The sequence below is a fragment of the Mizuhopecten yessoensis genome, unplaced genomic scaffold, assembly GCF_002113885.1.
Source record: "Mizuhopecten yessoensis strain PY_sf001 unplaced genomic scaffold, ASM211388v2 scaffold1787, whole genome shotgun sequence".
Taxonomy (NCBI): Eukaryota; Metazoa; Mollusca; class Bivalvia; order Pectinida; family Pectinidae; genus Mizuhopecten; species Mizuhopecten yessoensis.
Window position 1 is genome coordinate 190,288 of NW_018404221.1, and position 15,473 is coordinate 205,760.

General features: G+C 39.4%; 1 protein-coding gene across 1 annotated transcript in view; it reads left to right on the plus strand.

Annotated features, from left to right (window-relative positions):
* The window catches only part of LOC110441213 (liprin-beta-1-like), a 54,272-nt gene extending 38,850 nt beyond the window's left edge, over positions 1-15,422 (plus strand). The window contains exons 11-21 of the mRNA XM_021484321.1: positions 2,665-2,776; positions 3,156-3,278; positions 3,504-3,648; positions 3,907-4,018; positions 6,831-6,919; positions 7,090-7,215; positions 7,484-7,615; positions 8,117-8,305; positions 9,712-9,828; positions 11,886-11,945; positions 12,422-15,422. Of these exons, the coding sequence (XP_021339996.1) occupies positions 2,665-2,776; positions 3,156-3,278; positions 3,504-3,648; positions 3,907-4,018; positions 6,831-6,919; positions 7,090-7,215; positions 7,484-7,615; positions 8,117-8,305; positions 9,712-9,828; positions 11,886-11,945; positions 12,422-12,469 (1,253 nt within the window). The 3' untranslated portion in view covers positions 12,470-15,422. The remainder of the gene's footprint in view (positions 1-2,664; positions 2,777-3,155; positions 3,279-3,503; positions 3,649-3,906; positions 4,019-6,830; positions 6,920-7,089; positions 7,216-7,483; positions 7,616-8,116; positions 8,306-9,711; positions 9,829-11,885; positions 11,946-12,421) is intronic.
* The last annotated feature ends 51 nt before the right edge of the window (positions 15,423-15,473 follow it).

The following is a 15,473-nucleotide window of genomic DNA, read 5'->3' on the forward strand; positions in this document are numbered from 1 at the left end:
CTGGGCCGATTGAACTGAAACTTTGTAGGAATGATCGAATCATGGTCCTGACAAAGTGTTGTTATTTTTCGGGTCAATCAGAGATACAATTTGGCTGCTTGTCTGCTATTTTGTAAATACCTATTTCAAACTTAAAAACAAGTTCTAATAGGCCGATCTCACTGAAAATCGGTCTAGGAATGATCAGCTCATGGTCCTGACAAAGTTAAGTTAACATTATACTTAACTATTTTTTACTCAAATTGGTACATATTTCAACAACAAAAATAAATACTGTAGGACTCAGGTGACCGTTAAGGCCCATGGGCCTCTTGTTCTTTTGATCGATTTCTTCTGAAGAACTGGGGGACCTAGGGTCATGGTATTTGGCCAGTAGGTATTTGGGATGGAGTGCTTTAAACTTTCCTCATTAAAATGACCTTGACCTAGTTTCAAGGTCACAGGGGTCACATATGGTAAAACAATAGCCTAAGAACCATTTGGACTAGAGTCATGATGCTTGGGTATGTTATGTTGACCAGCAGTGCAAATCTTTTTCTTTATTACAGTAATGAGGTATAAGGTCAACTTTAAGTGCTAGCCGAAGTCAAAGGTCAATGTGGGTTCAAATTTCAAATTTCAAAAAAAAAATAATTAAGAACTGTTTAAGAGATGTTAAAATGTCTTGTGTTCTAGTTACCAAATTTGTTCTGAAGTTACCTTTATGTCACTTTCATGTAACAAAAGAAACAGGTGAGCAATACTGGCCCTTTGGGCCTCTTGTTTGTAATGAGACGCATATCAAAGGTCAAAACATGAACACTGTTCAATTAGTGCATTGGAGACCTTACTGGACCTTCTCAACAGTAATGTTCACAGCTGTATCTTCTGTAAACATTTAGTGTATTGGAGTCCTTACTGGACCTTCTCAACAGTAATGTTCACAGCTGTATCTCCGGTAAACAGTTAGTGTATTGGAGACCTTACTGGACCTTCTCAACAGTAATGTTCACAGCTGTATCTTCTGTAAACATTTAGTGTATTGGATTCCTTACTGGACCTTCTCAACAGTAATGTTCACAGCTGTATCTCCTGTAAACATTTAGTGTATTGGAGACCTTACTAGACCTTCTCAACAGTAATGTTCACAGCTGTATCTCCCGTAAATAGTTAGTGTATTGGAGACCTTACCGGACCTTCTCAACTTTTCATTTAGTGTAGAGACCTTACTAGACCTTCTCAACAGTAATGTTCACAGCTGTATCTCCTGTAAACATTTAGTGTATTGGAGACCTTACTGGACCTTCTCAACAGTAATGTTCACAGCTGTATCTCCTGTAAACATTTAGTGTATTGGAGACCTTACTGGACCTTCTCAACAGTAATGTTCACAGCTGTATCTCCTGTAAACATTTAGTGTATTGGAGACCTTACTGGACCTTCTCAACAGTAATGTTCACAGCTGTATCTCCTGTAAACATTTAGTGTATTGGAGACCTTACTGGACCTTCTCAACAGTAATGTTCACAGCTGTATCTCCTGTAAACATTTAGTGTATTGGAGTCCTTACTAGACCTTCTCAACAGTAATGTTCACAGCTGTATCTCCTGTAAACATTTAGTGTATTGGAGACCTTACTAGACCTTCTCAACAGTAATGTTCACAGCTGTATCTCCTGTAAACATTTAGTGTATTGGAGTCCTTACTAGACCTTCTCAACAGTAATGTTCACAGCTGTATCTCCTGTAAACATTTAGTGTATTGGAGTCCTTACTAGACCTTCTCAACAGTAATGTTCACAGCTGTATCTCCTGTAAACATTTAGTGTATTGGAGTCCTTACTAGACCTTCTCAACAGTAATGTTCACAGCTGTATCTCCTGTAAACATTTAGTGTATTGGAGTCCTTACTAGACCTTCTCAACAGTAATGTTCACAGCTGTATCTCCTGTAAACATTTAGTGTATTGGAGTCCTTACTAGACCTTCTCAACAGTAATGTTCACAGCTGTATCTCCTGTTAACATTTAGTGTATTGGAGACCTTACTGGACCTTCTCAACAGTAATGTTCACATATCGTCTGCCTCCTCACCAGGATCTGGATGTTTTACAGGAATGTTTGTCTGAATCATATTTACACTGTGTTTTAGATTTAGAACATTATAATTTGTGTTATCAAATTACCAAGATGTTGGTTAAGTAACTTTGGCCTAATAATTAGGTATGATTTACCTAATTACCAAACCATTTGCTCCTATTTTAGTGCCACCTAACTGAAGCCTTTGTTTGGCTTGGTCTTGTGGATTTGTCTGTGTGTTCACCTATGTAGTGTTGATAGACTTGTACCACATTGGAACATGTTATTTCACCAGATTGTAAACACGGTTGTGTATATGTAAACACAGGATAACATTAGGGCTCTGCTTGTAAACATACAAATATGTAGGAGTTTTTTTACCCAGTTTTAAACTTTGGACAAACAGTATATATAGTATCGTCTTTACCAGCCAAGACAGAATACACCTGATACAACTCATGTGGAGGAAGAATCTTTCATGAGATCCTTAGGCTCTGTACCTTGTCTTGTACAGCTGATGTAGTTAGGATGTGTTGATATATAGGACAGTGTGTCACTTTGACTTCCTACAATTTGTTGATGTGGGTTTCCTGTTATACACACTTTCAGCCCATACAGAGGTCGTGACTGACGACGAAGACGGACTCCAACACGTGGGCATGGCATCAGACGTACCCTCGGAGGTGAAGAAAAAGAAGGGCCTCAAACGCTTCTTTGGCAAGTAAGTGTGAAGTAGTTGATTTGAAGTGAAAGGTTTATGAGTGAGCTGCTGGGGTTGGTTAATGTGTCATTATTAGTCTTTTAAAGTACATATAACTACATGTATTGTGTGTTTGTGTAGTCCCTTGCTGGTGCAAGGGTGTTTGCATGATGACTTTCCTTGATCTTATGTTTGTTTTATCATTGTTGAACCATTGAAGACATTGAAGTGTAACGCTGTATACATATGATCAGCTATACAATAAGTTGTCATTAAAACTTTGATACAAAGAGCAAGGGCAATATATTGGTTTCTAATCTGTTACAAAGTAAAGGAAAAGTAAGTGACACGCTGGGCTGTGTAAAACCAAACTATCTAGTTTTCTTTGATAATTTTACAGACTAAAGCGAAGTGGTTCACAAGATTTCCATGAAAGAGAGAGAGTGGAACAGTTCAGAAGAGGCGGGGTACGGGCGACAGCTTCAGGGCGAATCGGATGGTCAAAGGAACTCAAATATAACGAGTGAGTAGTTGACATAATCCAAGGCTGTTTCACCGAAGACATCGTAGGTAGCTAGAGTACTTGTAGCTCCTTAATGTTTTTTGCTGAACAGTTCTGTCCATCCATAGTGCCTGTGTATTGTCAGATGACATTTCCCCCATAATGTATTGAGGTTTTTGAAATAGACAATTTATGGTTGATAAAATTATGTATAGGTGTTATTAATATCACTTGTTCCCCCCACAGTGACCTTCCGTTCTCACGATGGGATGGTGAACGAGTGACTGCGTGGATGAATGACATTGGTCTCAACATGTATCTGGTAGAATGTCGACGCTGGGTGAAGAACGGGGAGCAGCTCCAGAAAGCTTCTGCTCATGAACTGGAAAAGGTATATATTCCCCAATAGCTTCAGCTGTACAAATTAGTGGCCTAGCACACATTGGTACTTAAAATAAATAAAATATCAAATGTTGAAATGCATCCCAGAAGTAGAAAATGTCGTACTATGTAAATGTCCTGGTTTTTAAACAAGCATTTTGTGGACTGATCACTGTATCACCACCCAGAAAATATACCACTTAAATAATTATGAATTATTCACCAAAATGAGGGTTCAAAAACTCAGAACATTTGACTTTGTTTACAGGATATGGGAGTGAAAAACTGTTTACACAGAAAAAAGTTACAGCTAGCACTGCAAGCTATCGCAGCCAACTCGAAAGACCAGCTCAGCATCCTGGACCATAACTGGGTTACAGGTATGTCATCCTATAGGGGAGGGGTAGTCAGTTCTAGGGGCTAGCTCCGTATCCTGGACCATACTGAGTCACACGTAAGTCATCCTCTAGGGGAGGGGTGGTCAGTTCGGGGGGCAACTGTGTCATCCTATAGGGGAGGGGAGGTCAGTTCTATGGGCTAGCTCACTGCCTGGTCTATAACTGGGTCAGACCCAGGTCGTTCTATAGGGGAGGGTTGGTCAGTTCTAGGGGCAAACGCGTCATCCTATAGGGAAGGGGTGGTCAGTTCGATGGGCAAACGTGTCATCCTATAGGGGATGGGTGGTCAGTTCTAGGGGCAAGCGTGTCATCCTATAGGGGAGGGGTGGTTAGTTCTATGGGCTAGCTCACTGCCTGGTATATAACTGGGTCAGACGTAAGTCATTCTATAGGGAAGGGGTGGTCAGTTCGATGGGCAAACGTGTCATCCTATAGGGAAGGGGTGGTCAGTTCTAGGGGCTAGCTGAGTATCCTGGACCATACTGGGGCACACATAAGTCATCCTATAGCTGAGGGGTGGTCAGTTCTAGGGGCTGTGTCATCCTATAGGGAAGGGGTGGTCTGTTCTAGCGGCTAGCGCAGCATCCTGGACCATAACTGCGTCACACGTAAGTCATCCTATAGGGAATGGGTGGTAAATTCTAGGGGCAAACATGTCATCCTATAGGGAAGGGGTGGTCTGTTCTAGCGGCTAGCTCAGCATCCTGGACCATAACTGTGTCACACTTAAGTCATCCTATAGGGGACGGGTGGTCAGTTCTAGGGGCTGTGTCATCCTATAGGGAAGGGGTGGTCTGTTCTAGCGGCTAGCTCAGCATCCTGGACCATAACTGCGTCACACGTAAGTCATCCTATAGAGAAGGGGTGGTCTGTTCTAGCGGCTAGCTCAGCATCCTGGACCATACCTTGGTCACACGTAAGTCATCCTATAGAGAAGGGGTGGTCTGTTCTAGCGGCTAGCTCAGCATCCTGGACCATAACTGCGTCACACGTAAGTCATCCTATAGAGAAGGGGTGGTCTGTTCTAGCGGCTAGCGCAGCATCCTGGACCATAACTGTGTCACACTTAAGTCATCCTATAGGGGACGGGTGGTCAGTTCTAGGGGCTAACGTGTCATCCTATAGGGGAGGGGAGGTCAGTTCTATGGGCTAGCTCACTGCCTGGTCTCTAACTGGGTCAGACGTAAGTCATTCTATAGGGGAGGGGTGGTCAGGTATCCTGGACCATACTGGGTCCCACATAAGTCATCCTATAGCAGAGGGGTGGTCAGTTCTAGGGGCTAACGTGTCATCCTATAGGGGAGGGGTGGTCAGTTCTAGGGGCAACTGTGTCATCCTATAGGGGAGGGGTGGTCAGTTCTAGGGGCTAGCTCAGTATCCTGGACCATACTGAGTCACACGTAAGTCATCCTATAGGGGAGGGGTGGTCAGTTCTGGACCATACTGGGTCACATGTAAGTCATCCTATAGGGGAGGGGTGGTCAGTTCTAGGGGCTAGCTCAGTATCCTGGACCATACTGGGTCACACGTAAGTCATCCTATAGGGAAGGGGTGGTCTGTTCTAGCGGCTAGCTCAGCATCCTGGACCATAACTGGGTCACACGTAAGTCATCCTATAGGGGAGGGGTGGTCAGTTCAGGATCATAACTGAGTCACACGTAAGTCATCCAATAGGGGAGGGTTGGTCAGTTCTAGGGGCTAGCTCAGCATCCTGGACCATACTGGGGCACACGTAAGTCATCCAATAGGGGAGGGGTGGTCAGTTCTAGGGGCTAGCCCAGCATCCTGGACCATAACTGGGTCACACGTGTCATCCTATAGGGGCGGGGGGGTCAGTTCTAGGGGCTAGCTCAGCATCCTGGAACATAACTGGGTCACACATAAGTCATCCTATAGGGGAGGGGTGGTCAGTTATAGGGGCTAGCTCAGCATCCGGGACCATAACTGGGTCACACGGGTCATCCTATAGGGGAGGGGTGGTCAGTTCTAGTGGCTAGCTCAGCATCCTGGACCATAACTGGGTCACTCGTAAGTCATCCTATAGGGGAGGGGTGGTCAGTTCTAGGGGCTAGCTCAGCATCCTGGACCATAACTGTGTCACTCGTTAGTCATCCTATAGGTGAGGGGTGGTAAGTTCTAGGGGCTAACATGTCATCCTATAGGGGAGGGGTGGTCAGTTCTAGGGGCTAGCTCAGCATCCTGGACCATAACTGGGTCACACGTTAGTCATCCTATAGGGGAAGGGTGGGCCAGTTCTAGGGGCTAGCTCAGCATCCTGGACCATAACTGGGTCACACGTGTCATCCTATAGGGGAAGGGTGGGCCAGTTCTAGGGGCTAACGTGTCATCCTATAGGGGAGGGGTGGTCAGTTATAGGGGCTAGCTCAGCATCCTGGATCATAACTGGGGCTAACGTAAGTCATCCTATAGGGGAGGGGTGGTCAGTTCTGCACTAAAACTCAGGAATGGATGGAGGTGAACATATTAATAAATTAGATTAGATAAGTAACTTCACCGTCATGCGTTTTCACAACACATTTTGACACCTTCTACCTGATACATAAATATTCTATACAATCTTTCAATCAAATCAGCATTTCCCATTAATATCGAATATAAAATTCAGCAAAATGTTCTTTTCCCTGCTCATTTTTCATCCTGGTTAAGTAATACATTATGGTAGAGAGATGCTCATTTTGAGAATTAGTAAGCAGAGAAAAGGATCCTTTGTACATATCAACTTGTGTGTATCTGATCTGTATTTGAACTCTGTATATGACTTTTGTGTTGTTAGGTTGGCTGGACGACATTGGTCTCCCTCAATACAAGGATGTGTTCTATGATGCCAGGGTGGACGGACGCATGCTGCATTTCCTCACAGTTGTAAGTTTTAGCGGTTTCTTTACTGTATAGTTTTCTGTAAATCAGAACCATGATGTGTAGTAAGTAAACCTAAATGTTCTGTGTTTTCAAATTATCACCTAGTGGAAAGAAATGTGAAAACAAATACAATTGTTTGAAATAGTTTGTGATTTTCCACGATTATGTTCCAGGATGACCTACTGGCTCTGAAGGTGACCAGTGAACTCCACCATGTCAGCATCAAGAGGGGCATTCAGGTGCTTCGGTCCAATAACTACAACCCCCAGTGTCTGAGGCGACGACCCTCACCAGACGAGGTAGGTCTACAATAATCATATACATTTACATGAAAACCAAAGTGTCTAAGGCAGCCATCCTGATGATGCAGGCTTTTAACAATGTTACATTCATCCTTACAACTCCATGGTGTCTGAGACAGCCACCCTTGACCCACAAGGCAGTGTTATATCTGCAGCTGTATGGATCAAGACAGATTTTAACCAATTCAAATTTGACTGAAAAAGTCAATGTTAATAAGTCCGTGATTTGTAGTAGAGTGAACCTTTTTTTTATTTTTCATGACAGGGACAGTTACAGAACATCCCCGGTGGAGTGGTGTTGTGGACAAATCACCGAGTGATGGAATGGTTACGTACAATAGATCTGTCCGAGTATGCCCCTAATATGCGGGGGAGTGGGGTACATGGAGCCCTCATGGTAAGTAACTCCTAAAACTGGTGAAACCAGTCTCAATCAATTACCATATTTACATGTCATAGAGGATGGGTTCACCTGGACCAGTATTTACATGTCATAGAGGACGGGTTCACCTGGACCAGTATTTACATGTCATAGAGGACGGGTTCACCTGGACCAGTATTTACATGTCATAGAGGACGGGTTCACCTGGACCAGTGTTTACATGTCATAGAGGATGGGTTCACTGGATGTAAAATTGGAAACAGCGAGACTTTCAGCATGTTTGTTTGAAAATATCTAAAGCTTGGATCTTATTGTGAAGTCAATTTTTCCCTATCATGTCCTGCATACATTGTATGAACTGGTAAAATCTTGACTTAAACATGTAAAGACTTAGAAAAATGTTCAAAATACTCCGATGCATATAAATGATTTTGAAGGTTAGGAGTTTGAATGGGTGTTTGATACATTATCCTTAATTGTGATAAACTGTATTGTTATAATTGTGTCCTTACCCAGGTACTGGAGCCTCGGTTCAACGCAGAGTTGTTTTCTCAGTTATTGTCCATCCCTACCAATAAGACACTGCTGAGGCGCCACCTCAACACACACTTTGTAGCGCTCATTGGTAACGAGGTTCAGATAAAAAAGAGGGAGACAGAATCAATCCCAGGCTACTTACCACTGGTGCTTAATGCCAAGGTCAAGGTGAGATTCAAATTAATCCAAAACCGTATTTCTTATTTTTCAAAAATATGTGAAGTTTATTATGATCCATTTCCTTTTATGTTTCATCGGTAGAATTGCTATCTATTGTGTTTCCATGCTGATTAAAGACACAATAAAGTCGGCACAAACTTGCACATAACAATAAACTATTCTGACTAACATTAAAGATAACTGTAGTAAAACTCAGTTACAAGAACCTAAAGAAATTAAATCATTTTGATTTTACTCCCATTACCTTTTTAGGTCACCTGAGCTTTAGCTCAAGTGACCTATTGCTATCCGTTTTCGTCCGATGTCGTCCGTCGTCCGTTAACATTTTACATTTCAAACTTAAAGTCAAGTTCTGCTGGGCCGATTGAACTGAAAGTTGGTAGGAATGATCGCCTCATGGTCCTGACAAAGTGTTGTTATTTTTCGGGTCGATCAGAAATCCAATATGGCCGCCACAGCCACCATTTTGAAAACCTATTTCAAACTTAAAGTCAAGTTCTGCTGGACCGATTGAACTGAAAGTTGGTAGGAATGATCGCCTCATGGTCCTGACAAAGTGTTGTTATTTTTTGGGTCGATCAGAAATCCAATATGGCCACCACGGCCGCCATTTTGAAAACCTATTTCAAACTTAAAGTCAAGTTCTGCTGGACCGATTGAACTTAAAGTTTGTAGGAATGATCGACTCATGGTCCTGACAAAGTGTTGTTATTTTTCAGGTCAATCATAAATCCAATATGGCCGCCACGGCCACCATTTTGAAAACATATTTCAAACTTAAAGTCAAGTTCTGCTAGGCCGATTGAACTGAAACTTTGTAGGAATGATTGACTCATGGTCCTGACAAAGTGTTGTTATTTTTCAGGTCGATCAGAAATCCAATATGGCCACCACAGCTGCCATTTTGGTAAACTATTTCAAACTTAAAGTAAAGATCTACTTGGCCGATTGAACTGAAACTTTGTAGGAATGATCGAATCATGGTCCTGACAAAGTGTTGTTATTTTTCGGGTCAATCAGAAATACAATTTGGCTGCCATGGCCGCTATTTTGCTACTAAGTTCTAATAGGCCGATCTCACTTAAAATTGGTCTAGGAATGATCAGCTCATGGTCCTGACAAAGTTAAGTTAACATTATACTATTTTTTACTCAAATTGGTACATATTTCAACAACAAAAATAAATATTGTAGGACTCAGGTGACCGTTAAGGCCCATGGGCCTCTTGTTTGTTCACATCACCTTCTTCACGTTTCTCAAATACCCTTTTCATTCAAAAGGTTTTTCTTTATTCAATTAATGTAGTTATATAACAAGGATCAAAATGGTAGAAATAAATATTTTTCTGAATCAAGGGAGGCTACTCTGTAATGTAAACTGTTTCGGTTTTACAGAACAGGAAGTTTGGTTTGTTTGGTCACAAGAGGAGTAAATCAGATGCAGAGGTGGACAGCTTTATCTGTCCGATGGACAACGGCTTCTCAAACGGAATGACGAGGAGAGATAAGGAGGTATGTCCAACACAGCGCTGTACAGTAGCATGTTTACACAACCAAGCTCAAATTGTTTTCATTAAAATATTAGAGTTAAAAATATCAAAATGTTGTATTCAAAATTCACCATTAACATTGATTCTACCACGTCAGTGATGTAAGGACGGTTTGCATTAGTTAAAAAGAGTGCATTATTGAGCGATATACCATGCGCGTGCCAATAACCAATGCACGTGAAATAGTGTGCACGCATGCTGTTCAAACACCCTCCCCGTATTTTATCATGAATTAACAAAAATAGCATAACTGTCGGGCTGGATCAAAATATTTGACAGGCCTGCCATTCAAAAGATTACACGGATCTATAGACCTAAAGTATGTGGGTCCATGCAGTGAAAATGGTTTATTAATTATTGACATTTAAAATGTACAGGTCTGAAGACAAAATGGTAAATTATTAATTACTTCTGTTTTTACTTCACTGGGTAGTGCTGTACATTTCACGGTGTGTGTATGTACTGTCAAGCATTGATTTCGTGTTTTGACGAACGATGTCGGTAGCGGGCCAATGTTTGATTGATTGAAATAAACATCATATCTGACGTCACACATATTCAGTTGTTTCTGGTCTGCAAAACGTCGTCTGCTTTCAAAAAATAAAGTGATGTCGAGCGTTCGCCTACAGTGTACATACCGTGTGTGAAGAATAATGTTGCAAAAAGTAGCATCGGTCTGAACAGTGGTTGCAAAACACAGCTGTCCGGTGAAGTCGGTGAAGGTGAAGGTCGCATCATGATCAGCCGGTCAGCGACTTTCCATCACGTCATGGCTACCAACTAAATATGCCAACTCATGTCAGGCCTATCGTATGATGTTGTATCACTGGCACTTCCAAGAAAATCCGCTTGATATCGGTACGATGATGATGGTTTTAGAAGTAAACGCAATCCGGGAATCCCAACCCTACGCACTGAGAAATGTTGGCGTGACATTGATCAAGTTAAAACGAAGCAACACGATCACATGATAAATCTTGCACGCGCAAAAGAATAGCGTCTTATTTGCATATCGAAATATCTAGGTCATGTCGCCTTATAAGATAGCAAAACTTTACAATTAGTTACATTTGATGTGGTAGAATAAAAATAATCAACTTATGTGCGTGCATTATGGTGGAATATATAACTCGGAATTCGAAAATGTTGGTAAAAATAATTAACGAAGGCCGCTTCTTGATTATTTCTTAAATAATCAAATATTCATGAATTGGGTTGTTCAAAACCAACTACTTTTGAGATTTGAGAAGTATACAGTATTCCATATCTTTATTCATAAGGCAAACTGCTTAGAAAAACATGTTCATGCCTAAATCAGCTGAAGAAACTTAGGTAAACATGAAATGCAGAAATTCTTAAAAAAAATATTTGACTGAAGTTACAAAAGGATAAATCCTTGGTCTTTGTATTTTCTCTTGTGGTATATAAATTCACTAAAGGATAAAACCTTGGTCTTGGTATTTTCTCTTGTGGTATATACATTCACTAAAGGATAAAACCTTGGTCTTGGTATTTTCTTTTGTGGTATATACATTCACTAGAGGATAAATCCTTGGGCTTGGTATTTTCTCTTGAGGTATATACAATCACTAAAGGATAAAACCTTGGTCTTGGTATTTTCTCTTATGGTATATACATTCACTAAAGGATAAATCTTTGGTCTTGGTATTTTCTCTTTTGGTATATAAATTCACTAAAGGATAAATCCTTGGTCTTGGTATTTTCTCTTGTGGTATATACAATCACTAAAGGATAAATCATTGGTCTTGGTATTTTCTCTTGTGGTATATACATTCACTAAAGGATAAATCCTTGGTCTTGGTATTTTCTCTTATGGTATATACATTCACTAAAGGATAAATCCTTGGTCTTGGTATTTTCTCTTGTGGTATATAAATTCACTAAAGGATAAATCCTTGGTCTTGGTATTTTCTCTTGTGGTATATAAATTCACTAAAGGATAAATCCTTGGTCTTAGTATTTTCTCTTGTGGTATATAAATTCACTTTTTGTTTTCAGAAAGCAGAAAAGGCAGCAAAAGAAATTGGTGCTTTCTCAAAAGAGATTAATTCATTAACAGTAAGTATGAGTTGTGGAGAACTGGCTAGGAAATAAGGTATTCCACACGGTACCAAGAATCTGAAATCTTCGAGGCAAACATGTATCAATTTATCAGAGAAAAAAAAGTTTGTTATTAAGTCAGTTTTATCCTAGTTTCCTATGAATGTTTTGGCTAAAAAGTGACTAAATATTGTTAGCTTAAAAGTTTAGCTCCAATATTTCATTGATGGCTTTATTGGTCTTACAGAAATATTACTGCCATATTGGCATAACTAATACCCCCTCCCAATTTTTTAGGAGGAATTTAAATTAAAGACCCTCTCCCAGACCTGACCAGGTTCAGTCAATCATTTACATCATTTAACACTCTAAAGCAGAGATTTCTCTGGAGGCTAATTTTGGCAAATATTGTATGTTTTCAATGTCTTTAAAAAGTTCAGTTCTTTTTTAATATAGATGAGTTATACAGAGTTTGTTATCTATTTTGTCTACAGAACATGTTGCAGAGTGACCTTGATGATGTGCCAACCTCAAATGTGTGACACACCTACTTTAACTGTGAACACTATGTGACACGCCCAGTTAAAGACACGATGTGACACACCCACTTATGGTGAACACTAATATATGTGAATCGCCCAGTTACAGTGAAAATGAGGACATTTAATGTAGAAGCCATTTGCTTTTCAAACATTTGTGATCATCATTGATATGCCAAAGTTTCAGCTTACCAAAAGCTTGCAAGTTCTCAGGGGATGGGAACCCGACCCCCAACAGTGATAAAATATGCAGAGGGGAAGGGTCAATGTGAGCACGGTCACAGATTCTGTAGGACAGGAGACTACATGGTAACAGGACTCAACATCTGTACCCCAACTCAACACCATTGTTTGCCAAGGAATTACAAAAGGAATATAATTCTTACCAAGGAATTAAGCAATCACTTATTTTCATCACAGAACATGTTTTGTTTTGCAGATTTGTGGTCCGATGTGATAACTATTGGAAAATCTTCAGAAAATACAGACGACTACTGTTGGATTAATTTTGAAAACATAACAGGCATTTTTTGTGTGTTTTTTTCAAGACAGATAAATCATGCTACCATTATCACCTAAAGCAGATGCCTCCTCTATCTCTCTGGCGGGATGTCTCTTTTGTCGTCACAAATTCGGGAATAACATCTATCTTGATCATCAATTGTCCTAGAAATGCTCATCTCTACCACACAATCTTTGTGAAGTGTGTCCGCCATTCAGATGTTCTAAATTTGGTTGTTTAGTTTGAGAATTTGTACAGAAGAATTCTGTATATATGTGCACAGGTGTGTAGAAACGTGAAGACAAACTAATGTATAATGTAATACATGGAAATCAACAGCTTTCCACAGTAAAACTACAGCAGTTTTATTGTCCCCACACCATTTCATCAATTCTCTGACAATTGCCATATTGTTAGTGCTTTTTTATATAACGTTATATTTTATACATTTTACATTTCATGCATTTGATTGTCATTTTGTTCCTAATTGTTGATTTGTCTCCCTTGTTCCTACCTGTACAGGTACAGTCATTGTACCTATCATCAATAGGTGTACTCCTAGGATTGATTATTTCACATCGTAATATTATATCACAAGGCATTTATTGTCAGATCATTTATCTAACACTAACACAGCAACTTGTCATTAACAAAATTCATTCTATACATTTGCCTGTATGGTCTGTGTTGTTTAAGCTGGGTTAAGATAGCCGATAACACAGTAAGAACTTATATTTTTTCAAGTTAATTAGACTTGATAACTTACTAAAGCAAGGTCACTTGTATACAGATCCTAAAAGGACAAAAGTGTAAGATTCCTGCCAAAGGTAATGATATTGGTTGTATTTAAGAACATAAGCTGTACTAAGAAATTATTTCAGAGTTGTTTCTGGTTGTTTATATGCGAATGCGAGTTGATGGTTAAGATTTAAAAATACAAACATATTTTAAGGGTCATTTATTGAATTGATTTACCTGTATTATTGTACAAATGTCCATGTTTGAGGGTATATATCTATGTGGACAGTATAACACTTACAAAACTCCTTGTTATATGTGGTACACTGAGGATATGGTGGTTATCATTATTCCTCATCATTTGGTATCATTTGCATGCTTAGTTGATTCATGCTGGACACATTTCAGGCATATTTCATGATAGAGACACATGTTTTGATTAAGATCATTCTGATTTTAAATCTTTACTAGTTATGTGAGATCTATATTATTGAAATGATTTCCTTATCTGCTGGACAGATAGTATTGTGGAGAATTATTTTTTTATCATGATTGAAATTTTCATATGATATGGTAGAACAATTCTGATACTTTTACAAGTCTCCCCCGTATCTTTTCCTTCCTGTCTGTTTTTTCTTTTCTTTTTTAAATTTAATTGAGACAAAAACTAATTATAACTCAGTAATACCACTGGTTACTTATTTTTGACAGAACTCAAAGTTTCCACAAAACTCGTATTTGTTGTATCATTTTTATTCATTTCTGCATACAGGTAGCTTACAAACTTAACATGCTTACTACACCAAGGTTTATAATGGTAATAAACCTTGCATATATCTTGTATTCAATTTAAAAGATTGGATCATGTTATTTAAATTTTGATTTCACATGGTGTATGGTTTATGACAATGGAGTTAAATGATTGGAGTTGATGTATTTTTCCAAAGCTGGTGTAATAAAACCAGCATGTATTGTGGGAAATGATATAAAATGTATAAATCTTGTCTTCCAATTCAACTGAAATTGTAAAAAATATCCCTAGAATTTGTTTTCTTGGTTCAATGTACCTGTATTAAAATTGTATACTTATCTTTGTAACACAGATGTTGAAAGTAGAGCAACGGAGGGTGTTATCGACAGGGGGGTATTATCGACCCCCGGTTCTATTCATCTCGTTTTGGATCGATTACCAACCGTTTTTCAGACACTCAGTGTTTTTGATAGGTACACTTACCTTTTTCGGAATCCCTCGGAACCGTTCCATTCAGACAACACCGGTTAAACAAATTTTCTGAACTTTTTTTTCCAAAAAGAAGAATCAATCCTGTTTTTAAACCTCCCTTACGAGCCCCGATTTTTTTTTTCTGAAATATTTGTCACATAATGGTGTAATCCAACTTCACCCATGAAGCGTCTGCAACGTTTGTCAGCGTATTATCTACATCCGGGGTATTGTTAAGGTCGGAAATAGGGTTGTCGATAACTGCCGCAATTTGAGGATCGGAGGTAGTTATCGACAGTATGTAAAAAAAACACCAATTAATTTTTGTTTTATCCATTTAAAGCATATTTTTATGAATGACTTGTAATTCAAAGTTGCCTGTATGATTTCAATATATATATATCGTGAATTGTGACAGGTGAGAACATGTGCCCGACAACAATAGTATGCTAAAGTCTATCCAGTAAACAGACATAACTTTACAAGCATAACTATATATCTAAAATACTAAAAAATCCAAATTTCTCAATAAAATCCATGTAGAT